The following is a 23,706-nucleotide window of genomic DNA, read 5'->3' as shown; positions in this document are numbered from 1 at the left end:
TTTTTAGGTGAGAAAGAGGAGCTCTACATGGCCATAACCAATGAAATGGAGAAACATGGAATAATGCTGTGAATTGCTAGCCACAAGATCAGTGAAATCACCCTTTTTTCACTTTTCACTAATAGAATAAAAGCTGGGTTTAAACAGCATTAAGGTTTTTGATACGATGTCTAACACTTTTTCACAAGTGTAAGTGATGGGGGGAAAAACGGAGAATGAGCCGCTAAATCTCATTATTTATATTTTCCTTAACTTTTCCCTTAACCACGTATTGGAAGCTGACTTCAGCTCGTAGTGTGGCGCCTCATACCGCCTCCACTGAGTCCACAGAGTTTGGGGCAAAGATAGTTCAAAATTATGGTACTAAATCATTTCAGTATCAACTGCACGATGAACTACTATCTGTCCGAGTAACTGTCACTTGAGAGGCATAATAACTATTTAAAAGTCGGTTAAAATAAGAGCGCTAAACCAATCTGAACACGAATCGGTGTTGCGGATAATTCTGTGACCCATCAGTTTCTGTGACCTGAACTATAACAACGTGACTCTCTCTGTTTCTATAGGGGTACCGTGCGACTCAATCTAAATACTACGGTGACATAATATTTGGTAACAGCTACTGTAAAAAATAAACGTGATAAAGTCAGATAAAAGCTTTGCAATGTTGCACAAAATCTACTGGGTCACAGGATTTGGTGTAACACAGACCGGAAATGACCGTTGTGTTCTTTCTTAACGCGAGATCACAGTGCGGGATTTGTATTCATTACTTCGAGGTGAGTATTTCTTTCACGTCGCTGAACAGTTGTGTCATTTTTAAGATATCAAGATCATTTTTGCAAACCATCCGCTGATGTAGATGATCCTGCTGGAAGTTATTCGTTAATACGGAATGAATCAGGCCTGAGCGATAGAAGAATATAGCTCGCTAAACTGCGTTAGCTTTGAAGCTAACGGCTACCCCACGTTATTCATTTTGGATGGTTGTTTGCTGAATTAGCTGCTTGATCCGGTATTCTGCTTCTAGCTGGTTTTAAAATAACTTTTCGGTCGTGTTAATTCAACCACTCACCTTCGACAGGTTATAAGATGGCCACTGCGGAGGTGCGGCTTAATCATACAATCTACATCAACAACTTGAATGAGAAAATCAAGAAAGATGGTAAGTTCGTCCTTAATACCGCCATGCTTTCAGTTTCCTGGCTGTGATTAAACACATACGTCTATAAATTAAGCTTCATGTGTTTTCACAGAGTTGAAGAAGTCGCTGTACGCCATCTTCTCACAGTTCGGACAGATTTTGGACATTTTGGTCGCACGAACCATGAAGATGAAGGGTCAGGCCTTTGTCATCTTTAAGGAGGTTAATAGCGCCTCCAATGCTCTCAGATCCATGCAGGGATTCCCTTTCTATGACAAACCAATGGTATGTTTATCACTGTGAAGCTTTACAAACGACAAGAGATGCTATTATAACACTTTTACTAACTCTAATATAACGACTTCTATCTAATTATTGACATTAGTGCAGCTTCTTAGGTTCGTGTGGTCTTAACTTATTTGTCTCTTCTTCCCACAGCGTATCCAATATGCCAAGCAGGACTCGGACATCATAGCTAAAATGAAGGGGACTTATGTGGAGCGTGACCGTAAAAAAGAGAAGAAGAAGCCCAAAGGAACTGATGCAGCCGGAGCCAAGAAAGGAGTGCCAGGAGCTGCTCCCATGGTGGCCGGAGTGCCTGCAGCCATGCCTGTAAGTGGGGAGGGGGAGAGTTGTCTAATGGGTAATTTGTTGTTTGGTGAAACTAATGAAAACTAAGCAAATCAAGTTTTGTGGCAGCCTTAGTTAGTAGCAAAAATGTACATCGAGTATTACTGATGACCCTGAGTACAAATATGGACAAAGTGTCAAACTGTGGTGGATTCTGGGTTACTGGATGATGCTGTATTCTCTCTATTTGATACTATTTTCCCACCTTAACTGTTGGAAAATACTTTCTATTTTTTATGGCCAAAGTACAAAGTGTTTCCAAGCAAAGTTGCAGTGTGCTTTGCAACAGAAAACATGACTTTGAAGTGAGACTAACATGGCAAATGGCTTGCTCAGCATTATTGTACTTTACTCTTTAGGGAATGCCTCCCATGAGCCAGGCCCCACGCATGATGCACATGCCAGGCCAGCCGCCCTACATGCCCCCTCCAGGCATGATGCCTCCTCCTGGGATGGCACCTGGTCAGATGCCTCCTGGTGCCATGCCTCCTGGTCAGATGATGCCCGGACAGATGCCTGGACAAATGCCCCAGCAGGTATTGTGTGTCTTGCCATCTGGAAGTTGGAAGAGCATGTAGCTATTGTATCTTTTTGCAGCTGATGTCTCTATTCTAACCTCTTCTGGTCACCACTGACTACCTTCCAGGTCGCAGAAAATCCTCCCAATCACATCCTCTTCCTCACCAACCTGCCCGAGGAGACCAACGAGCTCATGCTGTCCATGCTCTTCAACCAGTCAGTAGCAAGTCTTTTTTTCAGGTTTCAGTTATGCATATTTGTCTATTTGTTAAAAGCAGAGCCTGACTGTATTTTTGTAAATCCAGGTTCCCGGGGTTCAAGGAGGTGCGTTTGGTCCCTGGTCGCCACGACATCGCCTTTGTGGAGTTTGAGAATGAAGTGCAGGCAGGCGCCGCACGAGATGCACTACAAGGCTTTAAGATCACACAAACTAATGCTATGAAGATCTCATTCGCCAAGAAGTAACACCTCTCCCACGACCAGTCGTCTTCTCACACGCACACACACACACACAAACACACAGGTGGTCTTTTTTTAAATGTACAGCAGTGACCCAAACTGAGGAAAACGTTTTAGAAATGAACAGTTGAACAGTACAGCATCAGTGTTCTTTTTTTCCCTTCTTCCAGGATTACATGTAAGTATACTTTGAATTTACATGTAAGTATACGTTCTTTGCATCAAGTTGCTGTTTTATCGTGCTGCACTGACAGAACTGTACATAAATTAAGAGCTGAATATTGAAGTTAGGAAATCTGCATCATACGGGTATAAATTTCACAAAAGTACCAGTTTCTTCTTCTGGGTTCACACTCAAATCCACAAGCAACTTGATGTGTTGTTTTTTTTTTATATATATATATTTCTGTTTTACTGTTTTTACTAAAGCATTGCACCCAGAGTCTGGTCCACCAGACATTGTACCTGGAGCTTTTTTTCTTTTTATAATTAAAACTCTTATTTGATACATTGCTCTGCCTCACTTGTTTGGTGTGTTTTGTGTGTTTATGTTGCGGTGGGAGTGAACAAAGGCTACAGCCTCCCTGTGGCTTTAAATAGGAGAAAGTGGGTACAAGAATTGATGGAATAAAGTCTCTTAGTTAACTGGTTTATGAGTCACCTGATTCTTTTTGCCCAGTACTCCTTCAGTCTCGTCCCTGGTGTCATAGATTTTGCTGAAACCTTGAAAATTCAGTGATTATCTGTGAATATACAGGTATCAAACCGTTTCCTACATCTTCAGCCATGGAAAGGAATATTTGGTGAAATCACTTGTGGTTTAGGTTTTGTTTGAAACACAGCACTACTGGACAAAACAGATTATCAATAGTTCTGTCAGCAGTGAAGCTCCAAACAGGATTTCGTGTGGGAGAGATCAGGATGCAACAAAGGTCCTTGGCCAGATGCAGTCTCAGGATGCTGAGGTTACATAGTGCACGCTTCAAACTGAAGGCCACCCACATACTCCACAAAATTGATGCTTTGCAGAAAATTGAATTCTTTGGGAACAGAAAAAAAAATAAAAATCCGATCAGTCCTGGTTTTATTGGGACTTATATTGGCTATTTTGTTCAAAGCATGAATTCACCTCTTATAAATGATCATTTGCCTCCAGCTTATACAGAAAACCAGGTGGAATTACATTCAATTTGTGCTTTGAAGTAGACATTACATGTCTGAGCAAACCATTTTTATCTTTATTTGGCCTTTGTGCTTCAGTGCAATAAACCAGAAGGATTAATTTCTAAATTCTCAATTAGATTACATCATGTACTGGCTAGTCTTGAACCATCGTGCCTTGCAATTTTAAGTGTAGTTCCTGCATCTGTCTCTGTTTTGAGGCTTAATAGCTTTTTTTTCCCCCAGCAGTAATCCAGAAACCGGAAAACAAATTACATTTTGGCATTTTTTTTTGTATGTTTGTGATTAGTCTGTATATTCTGGAGAAACTCCACTGACGAAATGAGTCTCTGCTGTTGTCTGCCCTGTGGTTTCTGGGTGTGGGAGTTTGTGTTAAACATATTTATCTGACATACAGAACATTACAGTGTTACTCTAATCTCTTATCACAAGAATGCGGTTTTTACTTTTTACAAAAATTGTTGAAAGTGTCCTTTTATGAGGACTTCATGTGAGTAATTGGTGTTTAAAAAACATCTAATGAGTGCCAATCGTTACTCACATGTTCATAATTGTCTCAGTTTGCCAATTAGTGAATGCCGATACTGTATGTTTTGCAGCAAAGGCCGCTCTCAGCCTTTCAAATACTGTAGGTTTGCAGAGTAATTACATGCCAGTAAAGACCACCTTCTCCCCTCAAAGGCTGGATTCATGAGGGTACGGTGGAATGATGTGTGAATTAGGCCTGAAAAGCTTAATTTAGACTCGCACCATCATCATCTGTGCCCAGTGCACACAGGGCCTCTCCTGTTGTGGACTTAAACTGTGCCCTGAGTAATTGTCTTCAGGTCAGTTCAACAGTGTACGCAGAAATGCACATTCTTCTGCAGTTTCCCAAGCCTTTCCACACTCCCTTATTTTGCCTTGAGAAAGCACTGACCTTAGCCGCCAGGGCGCCATATGTGTGTGTGTGTGTGTGTGAGTGTCGCATGCTCTTGGCAACATGCCTAGCGCCTTCCCATTCACCAGCACAGTGATCTTTCAGTTGCAGGGACTGAAAGGCAACTTACACTAATTTGGTGGGTTATGTGTGGGAGTCGTCTGTGTTAGTGTCACTCCAGAGCAAGATTAAAAAATTGTCTTGAGACAATATTAGCATGTGACAGTTCCTATCTGAATCTGTAGCTTCTCTGATACGGTATGTTGGATTGAATGTTATATTTCTTGACATCTAAAGGCTTCTGTGTGTTGTAGATGGTCACAGTTCACTTCTAAAACTGCTTGCACCACGTGTAGTGTCAACGTTTGTATCAAAGGTGACAAGAAACAGCTATTGTTTGCATGTTACAGTTAAAAAAAAATATTTGGCACATTAGAGATTATTTTTGGCTTCTTGCCTAATCTGACAGTTTACAGTAGAGAGACAAGAGGAGAAAGAAAGGGAGAGTGAGATGCAGCCAAGGTTTAGTAAGGTCAGTTTTATTTATATAGTCTAAAATCACACATCACAAGTTTGCCTCAAAGGGCTTTACAATGTGTTCAGCACACACCGTCTACGTCTATCTTTAGATGCTCAGTTCGGATATACCCCCCCTTCCACCCGCCAGAGGCTGTCTACGCTGTCAAAAATAGTAAAATTGCAATATGTGAAAACAGAGTGGTGATATTAGGTAAATATGTTGCAAAAATATATGAAGAATATTGATTTGGGATCCATAGTTTATGGTCTCAAGTCACAGTCAAACTAGGGATGTTGCATTTTCATGCTTCTGAAAACACTTTGCCTCAGTGACCCTCACTTTTCAATATTCAAGATTACTTTATTTGTCTCTCGGGAAATTTGTCTTGGACATAAAGGCAGCCAAATAAAATAAAGTGCATAACTCAGACAAGTGCAGACATCAAGTGCATTCCAATATGTGCAACACAGCCCCTCATTTCACACCCTCCTGATGTCCCGGGTTTAGGAGATTCACTGATAGATGGATGAAATTGTTTTTACAAGAAAGCTGTTCTGAGAAAAACTGAAAACTTGATTGTAGCCCTGTCACTTTCTTTGATTGATTTATTGTATAGATGTCTTCTGAAGACATGCATCTTAAAGGATAGCTTCACAATTTTTCTGTCTTAAAACATCAGTCAGGTGCCCCAATGAACACTGAAACAGGTTTTGCTCGCTGTAATCATTCATCCTGTTCATACTGACCATTAGGAGATCCTCTTCCATCAATGTAAGTGATGGGGACAAAATCCACAGATTTCATTCTGTGTAAAAAAGTATTACAATGTTTATGTGAGGCTAAAATGAAATGTCAGCTGTCCAAATTAGTTAAAGCAAGTAGATATACGATATCTTCCAAAGTTTTTGCCTGTTTGGCACAAATTTCCCTCAAACGCTGTCCAAACACAAAGAGGGAATTTTGTATTAAAAACACTTCAACCTGAAAGATATCTACTTGATTTGGCTAACTGAGGTGGTCGAAGCTTTATATGAGCTTCAGGTGTGTATTTGTGTCACTTACATTGAAAGCACATTAGGATATGATCTTCTAATGGTCAGTATGAACAAGAGGACTGATTACAGCGAGCAAAACCTATTACAATGTTCATTTGGGGACCTGACTATTGTTTTAAGACAGAGTTGAAAAAAAGGTGAGCCTATCCTTTAAAATTCTGCCCAAGAGGACACATGTGACCATTAGATGGTGCCAAATACACAACTCATAATACTCCCACGTAAGCACCAGGACCCAGATAGCGTTGGAGTTGCAGATTTTTCGGTGACACCTCCGCAGGTGAACCGTACCCAGACTCCTGTGAGCAGGTCCAGTGATGTCAGTGTGTTTCTGGATGGTTGGTTAGAATTCAGCTCATGCTCGGAAGGTCACTGCTCCTCTATGCAAATCACTGCTCCGCTCTTCAAGAGCCCTCTGTTCTGCTCCGGGGTCACTGCAGAGCGCCGGGCCGTGGAAACACAAGCGGTTGTCAGGGAAGCTCTTGAGCAACAAGCCAGTGATAGACCTTAAGGAGGAGGAGGGAGTGAGAATCTCATTAGATTTCCTCTGATAAAGAAGGTACATTGTGTGGAGGTCTTGGGACCAACAAGACGAACACTGGAAGTCAGATGTGGAAAATATGCCATGTGACCGGTGCCAATATTCAAAAGATGCCCATACCCTACAATTCTCTTTTATATTTATGCGCTCAGCCGGTTAGTATTTGCAGCCGGCGGCGTCATTGAGCAGCGGCATGTGCGTACAGTATACAGGCCGGCAGCTGTCGGAGCAAGTTTCATCATAAATGTGGGCAGGATGATCACATTTCATAAGAAATCAGTCTGCAGTTGGGTGATAGGTGCGTTTGGTCTCCTGTGCCATTCGCTCTGACCGTGTGCGTAATTGGAGAAAACGCCCCACGAAACTACTGGTGTCTGTTTCCCTTTTTTATACATTCTATTTTTGAATAATTTCAGTTTCATCATCCACAAAAGAGAGGTTTTTTAATTGCGGAGGGCTTCAGCATCAAAGCCTATAGAAACTTTCCTACTCAGAGGCCACCCGAGCCCGATCAAAACTGTGAAAAACAGTTAATTGGCGCAGCGGGGCTTTGATGTGCGCCGGGGACAGCAGAGGCCTGAAACTGGAGGAGAGGAACCAGTGAAGTGCCACAAAGGTAAAGAGGAAATAGAAAACCTACAGAAAGCAAAAAATGAAAAACGTGCTCAGAATAATCCCATGCGTAAATGTGACATACTGAAAGTAAAAAATAAAAGTTTGGGGTTGGTCTCTTGGTTAGACTGCAGAGAGAGAGGACGGGGTGAGAACATTGGTGCGCGCTGGGAACCATCCGGACAAGAGCTGAAAGACGGATATTCCCTGCCTCAGGACACACCCTCCATGCTCTCTCTCTCACTCTCTCTGCCTCTCATTGTTTCCCACACTGACTCTGTCGCCGCCGGGCTTCGTATCGGGTTGACAAATCACCAGCCAGCCGCTTGGATGAGAAGAGCGCAAAGTGAAATCATTCCGCCGGAGAGAAACAACTTTTGGCGGCTGCTTTCACACATTCATCACGATATCTGTATTGATCATATAGGAATATAGATGTTGTTAGGCTTTTAAAAAAATTTTTGGTGCATGGATCAGGCTTGGAGAGAGACAGCAGAGGAAGAGAGAGAGTGTCAGCTAATTGGGATGAGAGTTCAAGTCAAGTGAGCCGGCAGATTGGACCTTTAAAGCCTCTTAACGCAGGTGGAGGAAGGAATACAGAAGCAAGGGGAGTGTGTTTATGTGTCGTGTGTGTGTGTGTGTTCGCTCCCAGTGGAAATCCACCCTGGACACAGCGGCAAGGGGTGATCAGGTGTGAGTGTGGGTGGGTGGGGGTTAAATCCAAGCGCAGACAGAGGTAGTTATGGTTTCTCTTAACTGGACACGATGAAGTGGCTCTGCGGGAGTTTCAGGGTTTAGACCGGAGAGGAGGAGAGGGCGGACGGACGGATTGGAGGGAGGAGGAGGAGGGGTGGGGGGACACCACCACCACCACCGCCAAAGCGCACAACACGGTCCCCAATTCCCTGACGCAGGGATGGAGAGCACAAGAGCGCACAGGATAACTCGGCTCGATCCCACAAACGGGAGTGTAAAGATCACCGGGAAGCCAGACATGAGGACTGACCGACACCGGGGACACCTCCACCTGCAGCGGACTGTGATTTTTCTCGTTGCGCTCACGATACAACCGCAGGTAAGCCACCGATTAAGTGCTATTTCGGGCGGCACTTAAACCCCCGAAGCTGACTTTTAACTGTGGTTTATCTGGGGTGTATTTCTTATAACAGCTGCGTGAAAACAGTCAATAATGGAGTCCACACACACTGTCTCTTTACCCTTTGTACTGCCCTCATTCCCGGCTCGGCTCCGCTCCGCTCCTATATGGCGCTGTGCCCACCTGTTGTTTCAGCCCTCTGGTGTCTATTATCCCACGCAACAGAGAACTACAGTAATCCTGTTTTAGAAGCATGGGATGCAACATCACAGCGAAAATATGTGTCGGTTTAAGAACATTAAATCAACATCATATTTTTAGGATTACAAGAAAAAGTCACATTTTACAATGCCAATGTGTGTATGCCACACAAGACTAAAGGGTAATAAACCAAGCAGAACGAATAGTCTACAGCTGCGGCATGCAATTTATATTGGGGATTTCAGTGGTAAATAATCTTTTAGATCCTTTTGGAGGGGACTGCATTGTGCACTCAGTGTAAAAGGTTACACTTTCATCACCAACAACACACCCTCTGATCAGCATCCAGTCCTTATTGACTGGTTAATAAAGGAGTAGCCTATTTGCATCTGCATTTCTCTGCATCTCCATCTTGAGCACGTTTGCCTGCTGGTCCATTGTCTCTCTCTTTTTTAAAATTTTTTTTTTACACATTATACATAATTCTTTTTACCTAATAGGTTACATGGATGGAGACTGTCTTTGATGTGTTACTGAGCTTTATAGAGAACAGTGATGTGTTATAATGGCTGCAATAACTTATATATAGCCTATATAAATGATTCTGACAAGCTTCTCGAAGCATTATAGGCATTATTCTGGCAATATAAAACCTTGGTTTCATACCAGCACAATACTGGGCATGGAGGTGCGATACCAGCAACATATATTTTTAACTTTTCTCCCTGTGAGCTGTCAGTGAAGCTGGTGGTCTGATCAGGATGTGTGACAGGACTCAGCAGTAGCAAGAACAGGCCCAGAGGTGCTCCACGGTGTGCATGTCTGCATATGTGTGCACATGTGTGTGTGTGTATGTGTGTGTTTTTTTTCTTAACACCAAGCTCACATCCAGCATCTGTGTCTTGGGTGTGTGTGAAGCCCAGGGCCACAGCCCAATAAACTCCGGGGCGTGTGAATGTTGAACGTTTCGGTCAGCTCTGCATGTCTCTCCCTGCACCTCTGCAACCCCCTCACAGCTGAGGAACAACACACTCCACTCCCTCCATTCTCTGTATGCACTGCAGTGTGAAACACACACTCAGGATCTGCTGCCACTGATGACCAGTTATAATGCATAAGGCACAACAGTATGATCTTCAGGAGATGCCCAGACCTGTTTGAATAGAGTGATTCACAAGTGAAGCTTCTTGACAGTCCAGCAGTCACTACATGCTGTGTTTTGTCCAGTTTTATTATTCCCAAGATGCTCACTACAGTGTTGTGTTTTCAGCTGTGTCTTCTGAAAATTAGGCTCAGATCATTTTCAGCTTGTTGAATTCAAAAGGCAAATTAGTGGGCGCTTTCAGATCAGGCTAGATTAGTTTACTCTAGATTTATCTCAAATTTGTCTTCAATCAAAAGAGAACAATGTTTAACGATGTTTAAAATCATTTTAATAATCTTGATTAGACAGAACAATCTCACAAAGCAAATTATTTCCTTCTGAAGAATCAAAGGGAAAATCTATTTTCTGAAATAAATCAAATTAAAATTTTGGCATTAAAGGGTAATTTCATGCAAAACCCTAATAAAAAGAGTTTGATAGATCCATCTAGATAGCCTCTGTGAAGCTTGATGGTATTTAAAGTGCCACAAAAATCATATTTGAAAATCTCAGTCAACAATAATGTTGTTTTGAATATAATTACATACAATAAATGTGATATGTACCAATAAAGTCTCAATGAATCAGTTCACTGCAAGGTTTATGATTACTGTGGGTAACCGTTTCATACTTGTAAGGTTAGTTGAGTTTTATAGTTTGAATTGTAGCATGATAACATTTTGGTTGGAACTAAATCCAATATTTCAAACCTCAGCACTTTGTTTAAAAATTATGCTTTATCACTGTGGTGTTTCCCTTCCCCGAATTCTCCATTTAACCCTGTTCAAACAGCTGTAACAGCTTATAACAGTTAGCCAGTCTCACCTTGCACAGTTTAATGGAGTTCAGGTACTGAGCCATGAACATCAGTCTTTGAATGGAGGGGATTTGTTGTGACCCACCCTGAGTTTTGAGTGCAGTGAGCCTTTAACTGCTAAAAGCTCTCCTGGAGAGATGGTCTGAGCCTCGCTGGGATCTCTCTCTCTCTCTGGTCAGACTGAGCGCTGAAACGCTGGTATGCAGGGAATGGCTCAGGCACAGAGAGGAGGAGAGGAAGAAAGGAGGATGTGGAGTGATGAGCGCCACTGTATCTCCACAAGCCTTTTGATGTAGACGAGTTTACCCTCCTGCCCCACCCCCCCGCCCCCACCCCCCACATCGCCCCCTCACCCCCTCTCGGCTCAGGGACAGGGGCAGGAGAGGGACACGCAACCAGTAACAATGGGGCGACTGAGATTGTGGTTCAGTGTTGGGCAGGTCTGCATGGCAGCTTGGCTAAAAGACAGCCGACGCATTTTGCTGTGATTTCTGTTAATGTTACGGTTCGTTTTCCGCAGGGGATACATGATTCCAATTCTTAGACTTAATGAGCTATCATTAGTTCAGTGTTTGTGCAAGAATGCCAAAAGGGATGTGAATTATTCAGATTTATTCATCGATCGAGGTTTCATGGCAAACTGCAGATAACAGTGGCTTTATTTTTGTGTTTGCAGTTGTTGGAAGAAGCCAAATCCATTGTTTCTTCCTGCTACAGTGACATACAGACAGACAGGAGCACACACACACACAAATGTATGCACGCACATACCTGACCCCGGTGCTCTGAGACTCTCAGGGGGTCTTGTTAAGGCTAGAGTGTGCGTGGAAGTGATGTGTGTGTGTGTGTGTGTGTGTGTGTGTGTGTGTGTGTCCTCCACCCATCTCTAAACAGGGAGGGGGAACACAGAGAGAGAGAAAATAAAAGGAAAAGCAGATGAAAGGAGAATGGCAACAATGCAGAAAAGAGCTGATAGCTACAGAAAGAGAAATGACAGGAGCGTTACAGCTTGTTCCCACATAGAGAAAGAAGGGAGGAGGAGAAGGAGGAGGAGGTGGAAGAGAGTGTGAGCAGGTTCCCAGTGTTACCGTCCCCTGGGAAGAGAGAGTGAGAAATAAGAAGGGAGTGGTACTAGTGGCACATAGGAATAGTAAAGAAAGAAAGAGAGAAAGTAAAGAAAGAGTTAGAGAAAGGAAGAGACGACTGAGACAGATGGAGAGATAAACAGTTAGAGGATTACATGGCCGGGGTGCCGTGGAAGGGTTTATTTCTTACAGATGGAGTTGTGGGAATCAAAGTTACGTCCTTCTATCTTTCCTTCTTACTTGCTGTCTGATGGCTGTTGTCTTGAAACATACTGATAAACAGATGATACAAGAGGGAACACGCAGCCCACCGCAGATTCCCAGATGTAGCAGGACAGTAGAAACATGAAATCATGACGCAAGTTTGTACATTGTTTTCAATAATACTTTATGAAAAGGAACGAGAAATCCTGCACTGTCGGTCACTTGTACCCACTTTTATGACGTGAGATTCTTACCTGTTATCGATCTTATTTGTTGAAGCTTTATCAATTTAGACATCATAGCTAAATTGAGTACAAGTTGCCGACAGTGTGCAGAATTTCTGCAATGTTTTTTATGTACAAGAAATTTGCTGATTGAGCTAGTTTTCTTTAAATGGAATAGTTCAACATTTTGAGAAATTAGCTTATCTGATGTCTTTCTGAGAGTGAGAGGAGATGTTTGATATCAATCTCATGTATATTGTGTTAAGTACAGAGCTGGAGTTGAGGTGTGGTTAGCCTAGAGTGGCATGAGAACTGGAAGCAACTAACATTCAAAAATACATTAACCAATACCTCTAAAGCTAAAAAATTCACACTTTGTATATTGTTTGAAATGTAAAAACAGCAACTTGTGATTTACTATTTCTTAACGAACAACAGTTTGTTCATCTGCCCAGTGTGTCTTTGCAGCGTCTCTAGCTATAGCGTGAGTTGGTAAAGCTCTCTGTTGAGTCACGATGGTACCGAACCTGACAACTTCACTGTGATGACCACAGACTGTATATAATGATGGATGTAGCTTGGTGTGACGTCACTCATTGGTTTGCATTAGAGCTGGTTTGAAGCCCAGAGCCCAGACATCAAAGCTTCTATAAGTCTTCAACGGAGTCTTATTAACAGAGTAATCATTTCCAAAATGACCACTGGTACAGTTATTAGAGGCTCTGAATTTAGCGATTGAGACCATAATTACTTGTTGAAAAATATTATTGACCTAATATTTCTAGAAAAGAGTTGACGCTTTTCGAATGGGAGTCCATTGGAGCCAGGGATGTTTTAGAACCAGCCATAGACTATAAAAATAATTGACGTAGCCACCATGATGTCACCCATTGATTAGTGGGCTCCTGTTTTGAGGCCTTGAGTTTGCATTTTGACCATCACCATCTCGGACCATATTTGGATGAGAAGGTGGAACTGACCCTAACGCTAGTCGCTAGCTTGGTTAGCACGGTGCATTTACAGTCTATAGATAACTGTGATAATGCTAATGCTAATGCTAACTATTGCTAGCCGAAAAACAGGCTTAAAACCATTAAAACAAAAAGTTCTTACTGGAAAAAAACTGAACATCCGACACCTTAGAGGGTCTTTTAGTACAACCAAATGGTGAACAAGACTTCTCTAGGCGACAAAAATGTTACAATTAACTTTCATGAACTGAAAACACACTGAAATAGCGACAGTTACGGCTATGCCTGTACTCTGAATCTGTCACTCAAAGCAGCCACACCCTTTATTATACATAACTTTAAGCCTTAATAATGTTGTTTTTTATAATGTCCAGATGAAGTAGACTTTAATGTGTCCACTGTGCGGAGTTAGTGCCCTGAAATAACACTGAAATTTCCTTCCCTCTTCTGGCTCTTACCCATGAGAACCTGCGTACTTTCTTTTTTCCCGCGCTCTGCGCTCATTTCTGTAACAGAAAATATTTTAATGTAACTCTCTTCTTTTCCCCTCTCCTCTCTGCTCACCTCTCCTCTCTCTGGACTCAGTCTGTGTGTGCGGTCGGGATGTTCGAGCTTCAGATCCGTCACTTCCAGAACCCACATGGACTTCTGCAGACTGGAGACTGCTGCGACCTCCAGGCCAGTGGCGGGCAGCGCTGCTCTTCGAGGGACCAGTGTGACACTTTCTTTCAAGCCTGTCTCAAGGAGTACCAGGCCCGAGTCGCCCCAACTGGAGCCTGTACTTTTGGGTCAGGCACGACGGGGATCCTAGGTGGAAACTCCCAGTCGCTCCGCCACCGAGGTCAAGATGGGGGAGGAGGAGGAGGAGGAGGAGGAGGAGGAGAGGATGGGATTAATGGACACATTGTCATTCCCTTCAAATACGCCTGGCCAGTAAGTACAGGGGCAGAGCTGGTTATCTGTATGGTTACCAAGGGAACAGCCTTAGCTTCAAGTGCAACAATACACTTGAACTGAGGCTACAGTGGAATAACAATGACACTGTTCATATTCACATGCTTTTACACATTTACTTGCCAACTGGTGAAAATTACAATATCCAAAACAGCTTTTTCATACATCACAATATCTGCTTGTGTATGAATATTTCCTGTTAAAGTGACTAGTTCATGTCCATCACATTTGAAAGCCTAATAATAGAAAGTCATATTTCAGGAATCATTCTGGGAGAAATTTTACAAAACTAAATCAAAATTTCAGGGTCTCCCACAGTGTTTTATGGCAGAGATGGGTCACTTTACCACCTCCACAAACTACTAATACACTTTCATGAGATAAAATAATAACCTTCATGAAAAAAAGCAGAGGCACTGTTCTCTCTTCATTCACTCTTATTTAATGAGTGCAGTCATTGTTCAGACTAGTGGTTTCCAATCTAGGGTTTGGGGCCCTCTAACAGGGTCCAAAGGTAACTCTGAGGAGTCACAAGATTATAGATTAGATTATATTTCTGTTAGCCAATTTTTTTTCTGAGTTTTTAGTCACGTTAATGTTGTGGCTCAAGGGATGGCAGTGTCGGTCTGTCGGTTCCCTTCTTTGGTCAAGACTGAAATATCATGAGATGATATTATGAGATGATTGCCATGAAATTTTGTGAAAACATTCATGGTCCCCAGAGGAACCATCCCTCTGACGTTGGTGACCCCCTGACCACGAGGTTCACACTTGTGGTTTTGAGTGAAATGTCTTAGTTGCCATGAAATTTCATTCAGACATTCATGTTTCCCTCAGGATGAATTGTTATAACTTTGGTGATTCCCTGATCCCCCTCTCTAAATTTGTCTTATATTACCATATACCTGCAAAACCAATAACATTCCCATCAGCCTCACCAAGTGTTAACGTGCTAACATGCTAAACTAAGATGGTACATATTAAACATTTTACCTGCTAAACATGAACATGTTAGCATTTAGCTCAAAACACAGTTTTGCCTAACTACAGCCTCACAGAGCTGTAAGCGTAGCTGTAAACTTTTAATCTTGCTCCTTAATGTTTGCTTTTTATTTTTGAAATATTGCACATTTTCACACCTTCAGCTCTCTAAAAATCCTATAAATTAAACAACCTGAGAAGGAAACTTATTTAACTGAGGATATAACCTATGTCTAGGGGTCATGAGTAGACTCTGCTTTGTTGAATGTGTCACAAGTCATGATGGTTGGCAACTATTGATTTACACCATCATCAACTAACTAAAATAATCACAAGCTTACGACCACAATAAAATATTTTACTGCTTTCACAATAAAAAGAAGTTCAACATACAGCCTTACGTGGTAGAAAGCACCCGATACATTGTTTAGATTTAGTTTAAATTTGTGATAAACTTACTCCACAACATCATAAAGCCTATATTTCAATGTTGTGAAGCCATATTTATATAAAGCAAGTAATTTTATGCATTGATCCGCACTGTGGCATATCTTTTCCTCCCTCTGCAACATTCTGTCTTCTCTCTCCCTCCTTTCTTCCTGCTCCCTCGCTCCTCCTCCCCTCCATCCTCAACTTGCTACTCTAGTGTTGAAACTTTTAGTATTTTACTCACTTTTTCAGGGAGTATCGAACAATCTCCGTCTCGTGTCCTCATTCAAGAGCAGAGCTATTAATCTTCCATTAGAACAACAGTAGGCAGGTGTGGACATATCGATTATCCAATCCACCTTTCTCTTTCCTTTAGACTCCCCTCCTTCTCTGTTTTTCTTCTCCTTTCTTTCCAATAGTTGCGGCAAGAAGCTAAGATTATTTCTGATGACGTATTTCTGAGTATGCCCTGCGATAACTTCTTGTGTGTGTTATGCCACATATTCCTCACTACATCTTATTGTCACACATTTCTTTGCACATCTGTTTATTTCATATTGTTTTATTGGTTTGCTTTGAGCCCTGAAATCTTTACAATCCCACATAGAAAGACACAAATATTCTCACTTGGCAACTCTTATTTCCTCCATTCAAACTATACCCATCAATCCATCAATCCACCATGAGCCGTTAGGAGCCTCTTTCCTGGACTCCTCTTTTCAGCAATTAATACTTGTTTATCAATCAAATGGGAGCCAGAGAGAATCCCTTTAAAATGACTTGGCAGGGACACAGAGGAGTGAGACAATTTGAGAGGTTTCTTCGCTGTTCTCTTTCAGAGAGAGGAATGCTCCAGCTGTCTTTTCTTACTTTCTTTGCATGACTTTGATCGCTCCGAGCATGGATGACTTCTTAATAATGAAAGAATTACAGAAATGGCAACAGGAGGCCATGTGGTTCTAATACTGATCATATTGTGCTGTAATAATGTTTCCAATATTGCACGAAGCCCAGGTGAAGCTTCAGTCGGGTCTCCAGCCCTGTGCCATTTCACACACAGAGCGTGACACGCATAAATCCCTCATGTATCCACAATGACCTGCTTGCACACACAAATACTTCCGCGCATGCATACACACACACACCAGAATGTTTTACAGAGTTGGCTTAGGTTTCTTCTTCTTGATTAGTATCAGCCCATTTACCTGTGAGACTCATTGTCCCAGAGCCAATTATCTTCTCTTATCTGTGTATAGTTTGCTTTTGGGCGCGTCCGTGTGTGTGTGTGTGTGTGTGCGTGTGTGTGTGTGTACTGTGTGCATACTACGTGTGTCACACTTTCCTTGTTTTTTGTTTCTTCTCTCCTGCACGTTGGGAAGGTCTGTGATTGGCAGGTACGAGTGTGAGAAAGTTCCCTGTCAGAAAACCTACCTGGATCAGTTTCAGGGCCAGGCCGCGGGGCGGGCTGGGCTGGGCTGCAGGGGAGAGAGAGCCGGGACACACAGTGGCAGCGTCAGTGCATTTTCGGTTGAAAGACTCGCTTTATCTGGCCATCTCCGGGAGGTGGAGGGTGGTGGTGGTTAGGGGGGCGGAAGAGGGGGAGAGGAGGGCGGGCTTGGGCAGGAGAGTGATCCTCCTGCCCCAGGTGAGGGGATGAACAGGTGAGCATACTCATTATGAGGAAAGGTGAGCTCCCTCTGTCTCCTGCCCTCCCTCACTGGTGCAGTCTTTCTTTCTTTCTTTCACTAATCTCTTCAGGGAAATATGTGTGTGATCAGTCATATGTGTGTGTCTGTATTTGCTGATGTATGTGCACAAAGCTGTAATTTGTTGTGTTTGAAGTATTTGATTTTTGTATAGTGTTATTGGGATTACCTGGAGGTTTTTATCTCTGTTAGACTGCTGTAAGTCTGTGTTGTGATTGCTCTGCTTAAAGCTCTGGTCTTGATGTCTCACTTTTTACCGGTCGTTGTAAATAACTCGATCTATCCCAGTATTTTTTAACATGTGGGTCCCACATAAAGCCTTGATAAGAGAATACATAACAAGTTCAAACAACGCACATAAGATCCTACCTTGTCTAAAGCAAAGGGAGGATTAACTCTATGACTGGAGGGCAGTAATGTACACCGACAAATGATGGGACTAATATGCTTATGTCAAGAATACTTTATGTTTAACATTATTAATAGATTGGATAATTATTAGGCTAATATAATGATTCAGAACCTCCTGGTAAATTTGCTTTGCCATCTGTATACACTAAAAATCACTGAGTTAAAATTTTACCCAGTTTGGGTTAATGTTAACTAGAAAAAGACAAGGGGTTATTTTGACCCAGTTTTAGTGTTATTTTTTATTTTACCATTGGGTTATTTACCCAAACTAAACTTGTTATAATCCACTCTAGTCTTTTTCAACTTACATATCATGATTTGTAATTGATTGTTGATAATTTTTTGAATGTCATATGCACATCGTTTTGTGCAAGAAACAATAAATTTGTGACAGTTTTTAGCTAAAGCTTGTTGTGTGTAACACTGGGTCAAAGCAGCGTGTTACTGAGTTACGTCAATGTTGTATTGGCGCTATATTGACCCAAACTGGGTAAAATTTTAATCCAGTGATTCTTAGTGTGTAAAAAACACAAAATGTCCTCACACTAATAGCTCACTATAAATTTAATGGAGCAACATTTCCATCTGAAGACAGAGCTTTGTGAGGCTTTATCAGGAAAACATCACAGACTGGTAATATTTACAAAACACACTGTGGTGGTTGCAATCTGATCAGTTCAAATTCGTATTAAAATAATTGTTTATTATTTTGGAAAATATGCTTATTTGTTTTCTTGCAGAGAGTAACATGAGAACATTAATACCACTATCATGTCAATGCGTTAAGTATGAAGCTAGGGCTAGAGCTTAGGCAGTTATAGAGTGACCATATTTTTAAACCCCCAAACCAGGATCCTTAAGTGTCCCACACGTTCATGCATGTGCACATGTATGTGTTTATGCACACACAATAAGCATTTTCATCTGGATGGGGGACAATTATTTCAGCGCTTAGCACACCTACCGAGCACACCTTTCAACACTGTGAATAGCGCCTCAGCAGACGAAAAATTATGTTTTGTCTCCCAAAATCCACAAAGGTATTTATCAGTGTGCACAAGCGCAGGCTACCGGCTAAATGGCCAACTTAACATCTTCACAATGCTATGCCACAAGCTGGTCACAAGTTTACAAAGATTAAAACGTCAAAACATTAAATCACTATTGCACCTCATCAATAACAAAAACCGAGAAAGAGCCTTTAAAGAAAGTTACCTTTAAGAAGTTTGCCAGTTACTTTACGCTTTGCAGTCTTCTTCTTTTCCTCTCACTTAAGGGTTTCTTTTCTAGAGCTCTCAGCTCTCAGGGAAACCACAGCTTATGTTTGGCAGTCTTAATATTATCTTTTATATCGGCATTTCGACCGTGCATGACCGAAAATGTACCCTTGCAGTTTGTGCAGAATGCAGCATTTTAATTGCCGGGTACTTTACGAAGGAAGGAGCTGGAGCTCTTTAGAAAAGACTGACTCTCTTCTCGCCATGATAGCTAACTGTTAGCATACTGGCTGGTTCTGTCAGCAAGCAGCAAGTGTTATAGCAACAGCCTTGACAATGACACATTGATTGACTGACACACATACAGACAAATCAGTGTTGAATTCAGACACAGGGTGCATTGTTTATGTTTTTATATTGGGTTAGATAATAATGAGTGGGGAACAAAACATGATAAACGTCTATGTAAGCGCTGAAAAGAACAGGGACAGTTTCGGACAAACCAGGACATCTGGTCACTGTAGCCAGTTAGCTTAGACTGGAAACAGGCTAGCGTTTGTCTAAAGTTAAAAAATACAGATCTACCAACAGCTGTAAAGTAAATGTAACTAATGAACATGTTGTATCTTGTCTTTTTAAATCTGTAAACACAGAAATGTAAAAATAACATGGTTTTACAAAATGGATAAACTTTTGCTTATCAAGAAGTAGTTACTATGTGACTCTAAAACCACAACTCTTTCTTTTTGTGTACATAGTAAACAAATGAGATGAAGTTTGTTTTTCTTTTAGTTTATTTTAACAGAACCAAGCTAGATGTTTCCAGTTTTTATATTAAGCTAACGTTAGCTAGCTGCCTCCTGTCTCCGTTTGTATGTTATGTTTAACGTACAAACATTAAAATCTTATCATTCTCATCTCATTTTTGCTTGTTTTAGTGGACCAACTTTACAAAAATGTCACACATATTTATATTTTTTGCTGCACATTCATCAAAGCAATGCAACTTGCTACCAGATGGTGTCTCATTTGGGAAAAGTGCAGGTAAATAATCCTGGTCATGGCTGGAATGACAGACGACCATGGAGTAGCGTTTCTCTGCTGTTTGACCCGTCTGTTTTCAGATGTGAAAACCAGATTAAGTTTTTTCTCCTGCTCATCTGTAATCTTACAGATAGGTTTAGGACATGGCTTCATTTTGACCTCAGCGTTAAAATCACAGAGACTCAGCGGTCTGGGATGTTTTAGCTGCGGCGCCTCCGAGGAGATGGGAAAAGTTCAAAAACTTCATAACTGCGAGGTCATTTCTTAAACCCATCTCTCCCTTGGTGGTTTCACTGTTGAATCTGTTTGGATGACGAAGGGAAACAGCAAGCTGCCAAGAAAGAGTTCAGTTTGTTCCTGATGAATCTGTTTATCTGACAGAAGAGGGAACAAACCAGTGAATGAATCAGGAGGATGAATGAAAAGGTAAAACAAAGGCTAGTTGGCAGGTACACAGACTAATGACCAGGTGTTAATAGTATAAAGACAAACCTTCAGTAGATGTGCTTTCTTTCTGTTAATTCCTCAACTTATGCTATATGTGTGTATACAGCGTAAGACCACCTTTTACTTTGCATCATGGGAACAGAATCTGATGTTTCCTGACCCTTTGTCATTCAGAACTAACTCATCAAAGTCTGGTTAAGACCTGTTCTTTTGTTAAAATGACCTGTGACAAATGACAATATGATAGGTGCTATAGAAATACTGTTAAGATGAAGTGAATGGAGTAAAGCCCCCACTGTTTATAATCCTCATGTCAAGTGTTAAAGCTCATTCATGGTCAGATTCACTGCCAGGGGCCATACTGTCTGTTCCTGGGAAAGACTCACATTCGGCTGAGAGTGTGTGCGTGAATGTGTGTGAGCTTTGTGTGGTCCTCTTGTCTTGTCTTTTGTTTCTGTTCATGGGAAATGTATCTTGTGTATTTGCATAGATGTGAGTCTTATAGCCTATGTTTGTATAATCACAAACTGAGCTAAATGCTAATTAATGCAGCGCTTTCGGAGAAATACAGTCAACAGATACCTCAGTTTGTCCTGTTTCAACCCTGTCTCCTAGAAATTATGTTCATATACAACAAAGTTGCAACAGCAAATACGTTTTGCCAGAAACGTAATCCTGGCCAAATTACTAGTCTCTCACTAGTCATATGAGAAAATGTTGTTATTTAAAGTATTCGGCAAGTTGCAAAAATGTTCATACTGAATGTATGAGTGAAATGTTCAGTCCACCAGAATATCTTATCTTGCAGCACAATGTCCACTAGTAGAAACAACAGCATCATTGAACTTTTTATGGTTATGTTTAGGCACTGGCAGCGCTTGGTTAAGGTTTGGGAAAGATCATGGTCTTGGTTTAAAGCAGGAAAAAGTCAGCAGTGACTTGAACCGTAACAGGTTTATTAACATTTAAGTGATCTTTCACTAACCTTAACCAAAGTGCTTTGTTGAGAGATACATAAATGTTTATTAGGGAAAATGTTACCTGTGAACATAATCCAGGCAGCAATTACGTTCGCCACTGCAACGTAATTAGGGAAGCAAATTATTTGTATATGTACGTAATTTCTAGGAGACAGGGTTGCCTGTTTGATACTTGTGAGCCAAAATATGTAGATTATTTTCTCTAAAATATGAAATACATTAAATCTTACCCCCGAGTTGACTTGAGGCTGCTCCAATCAATATTTCGTCATTAACAGTGGATGAAATAACTATGTATAATGTGAATGGTGCTGCTCGTAATGATGAACCCAAAAAGAATCATCACCTGACTCTCTATGGAGCGTTTTAGCATCTTTCAGTTTTAACGTTTTGGTTTAATGACCTGAATGAACTTTAAAAAGAAACATGTTTAAGTATTATCAAATGTACTTCAAATGTAAAAACGAAACAAAAAAAAATTCATTTAACAAAAGTGTTTCTTCTGAAATGTTAAATGTCACTGTGATATGATTACTGATGCATTAACATGGTGCTAATTTTAAATACTTTACATACTATTCAATCTAACAGAGAGCATCTTATGTATGCATACATATATCTTCATCTGCAAACTAATTAGCGGCCAAAAGTGGAGTATAATATTTCCCTCTAAAATGTAGAGGATTAGAAAAATGTCATAAATCGTCCACAGAAAATAAATAGTCCAAGACTGCTGTGGACAGTTTTCATTGGAACAACTTTTTACCAAAGGCGTACAGTATAGAAATCCCTATTGAATATCCAGAGTAATCAGGACATTGTTTCTGAAAAGACACATTGTTGTTGAGTTTCTCAAATGTATTTTTTATGCTTTGAAAAACAGAAATGACATTCCTTTCATGCTTCAGAGGCAGATATATGAAAACCACGGCACACAAATCCAAACCAAAATGCTCAACACCAGGAGATGAAAGAAAATATGTTTTGTTTTTCGTAGATGGGATGAATTCATCCAGGCTTGCATTAGCTGAATAAAGAACATCCTCCTCAGTGACGGCAGCTTCAGGACTGAGTTCAACATGCAAAGTGCAGCCGTCATGCAAATAAGTTCAGGTGTAGCCACTGCTGCTCTGTCTGCTCTGCTGTTATTCTGATGTCTTTGTGTTTCATTATGAATGTTGTGTAGAAAAGCTGAAGTGAATTCATTCAAACTGAACAGTGGTGGAAGAAGTTCTCAGATCTTTTATGAGTATGTAACAAGAGAGAGGTTACAGTCATGTATGGTTTTACAAAATAGATAAACTTTTAGCTTATCTTTTAGTTTTTTTAACAGAACCAAGCTAGCTGCATCACTCCATCACTTCATGCTAGTCAGTCTATGAGGCTGTACTCAGACACAGCGGTGCTTTGAGCTAAATGTTAACGTCTGCATGCTAACATGCTAACGATGACAATGCAAACATGCTGATGTTAAGCAGGTGTCATGTTTACAGTGTTCATCATCTTAGTACATTTGCAAAGTACAGCTGAGGCTGATGGGAGGTCATTGGTTTGACAGGCATTTGGTTGCAAACCAGTGTTGGACAAAATATACATTTGACCTGATATACATGGCAACCCATCAAATGGTTTATGAGATATCTCAGTCTGGAGCAAAGCCGTGGACCAACAGATTGACGTGCTGCTAGCATGGCTAAAAACAGTCCATTACAAGTACAATTTCTGCCTTCAAAATCCTGCTAGTTGTAGCAAAAGTACAGAAGTGATATCAGTAAAAATGAATTGAAAGTATGAAAAGTAAATGAACTTGTTTTGCAGAAAAGTGTTCTCTTTAATTGATATATATATATATATATATATATATATATATATATATATATATATATATATATATATCATTATTCAATTGTTTTAATTTTAGTTCATATTCTGGTAGTTTTGTCCAGTGGTTCCAGTGGGTCACAAGATAAACCTGAGGGGTTGTGAGATGATTAATGTGGGAGAAGAAAAAATTAAGTTCTTTTACAAACATTTATTCATAATTTTCAGACTTTTCTTTGTTCGTTATTTGAATTAAACCATATAAGAAGATTAGAGGGAAAATCTCTTTCAGTTGGAAATGTAAAAAAGTCATAGTGACAATGATTTCCAACTAGACAGTTTTTGGAAGGGCAACGTGCCAGAAAGGTTTGGAACCACTGGTTTAATCTTTAG

The 23,706-nt window shown here is 40.9% G+C and overlaps 2 protein-coding genes across 3 annotated transcripts in view; both read left to right on the top strand.

The window, feature by feature from the left end:
* Positions 1–670: 670 nt before the first annotated feature.
* Positions 671–3,265, top strand: snrpa (small nuclear ribonucleoprotein polypeptide A). Its single transcript, XM_042414218.1, has 7 exons — positions 671–779; positions 1,085–1,165; positions 1,257–1,429; positions 1,583–1,756; positions 2,134–2,310; positions 2,421–2,509; positions 2,599–3,265. Exons 2-7 carry the CDS (start codon positions 1,093–1,095, stop codon positions 2,756–2,758), a joined length of 846 nt encoding a protein of 281 aa, XP_042270152.1. The 5' UTR covers positions 671–779; positions 1,085–1,092; the 3' UTR covers positions 2,759–3,265.
* A 3,840-nt stretch (positions 3,266–7,105) lies between these two features.
* LOC121898618 (protein jagged-2) overlaps positions 7,106–23,706 on the top strand; it is a 51,075-nt gene continuing 34,474 nt past the window's right edge. Inside the window, exons 1-2 of one of the 2 annotated variants that reach the window (XM_042413851.1) lie at positions 7,106–8,656; positions 13,909–14,256. In XM_042413851.1, coding sequence (XP_042269785.1) covers positions 8,498–8,656; positions 13,909–14,256 — 507 coding nt within the window. In that variant the 5' untranslated portion in view covers positions 7,106–8,497. Of the gene's footprint in view, positions 8,657–13,908; positions 14,257–19,830; positions 20,066–23,706 lie in introns of those variants that run through there. The other variant, XM_042413852.1, reaches the window with a different exon arrangement.

Source organism: Thunnus maccoyii, chromosome 6 (genome assembly GCF_910596095.1).
Source record: "Thunnus maccoyii chromosome 6, fThuMac1.1, whole genome shotgun sequence".
NCBI lineage: Eukaryota > Metazoa > Chordata > Actinopteri > Scombriformes > Scombridae > Thunnus > Thunnus maccoyii.
The sequence above is the reverse complement of the archived record's forward strand: the minus strand, read 5'-3'. Positions and strand labels throughout refer to the sequence as shown.

Coding starts and splice junctions, on each gene's coding strand:
- snrpa (XM_042414218.1), top strand. CDS start 1,093: ATGGCCACTGCGGAGGTGCGGCTTAATCATACAATCTACATCAACAAC. Junction 1,430..1,582: donor CTTTCTATGACAAACCAATG/GTATGTTTATCA, acceptor TTCTTCCCACAG/CGTATCCAATATGCCAAGCA. Junction 1,757..2,133: donor GAGTGCCTGCAGCCATGCCT/GTAAGTGGGGAG, acceptor TTTACTCTTTAG/GGAATGCCTCCCATGAGCCA.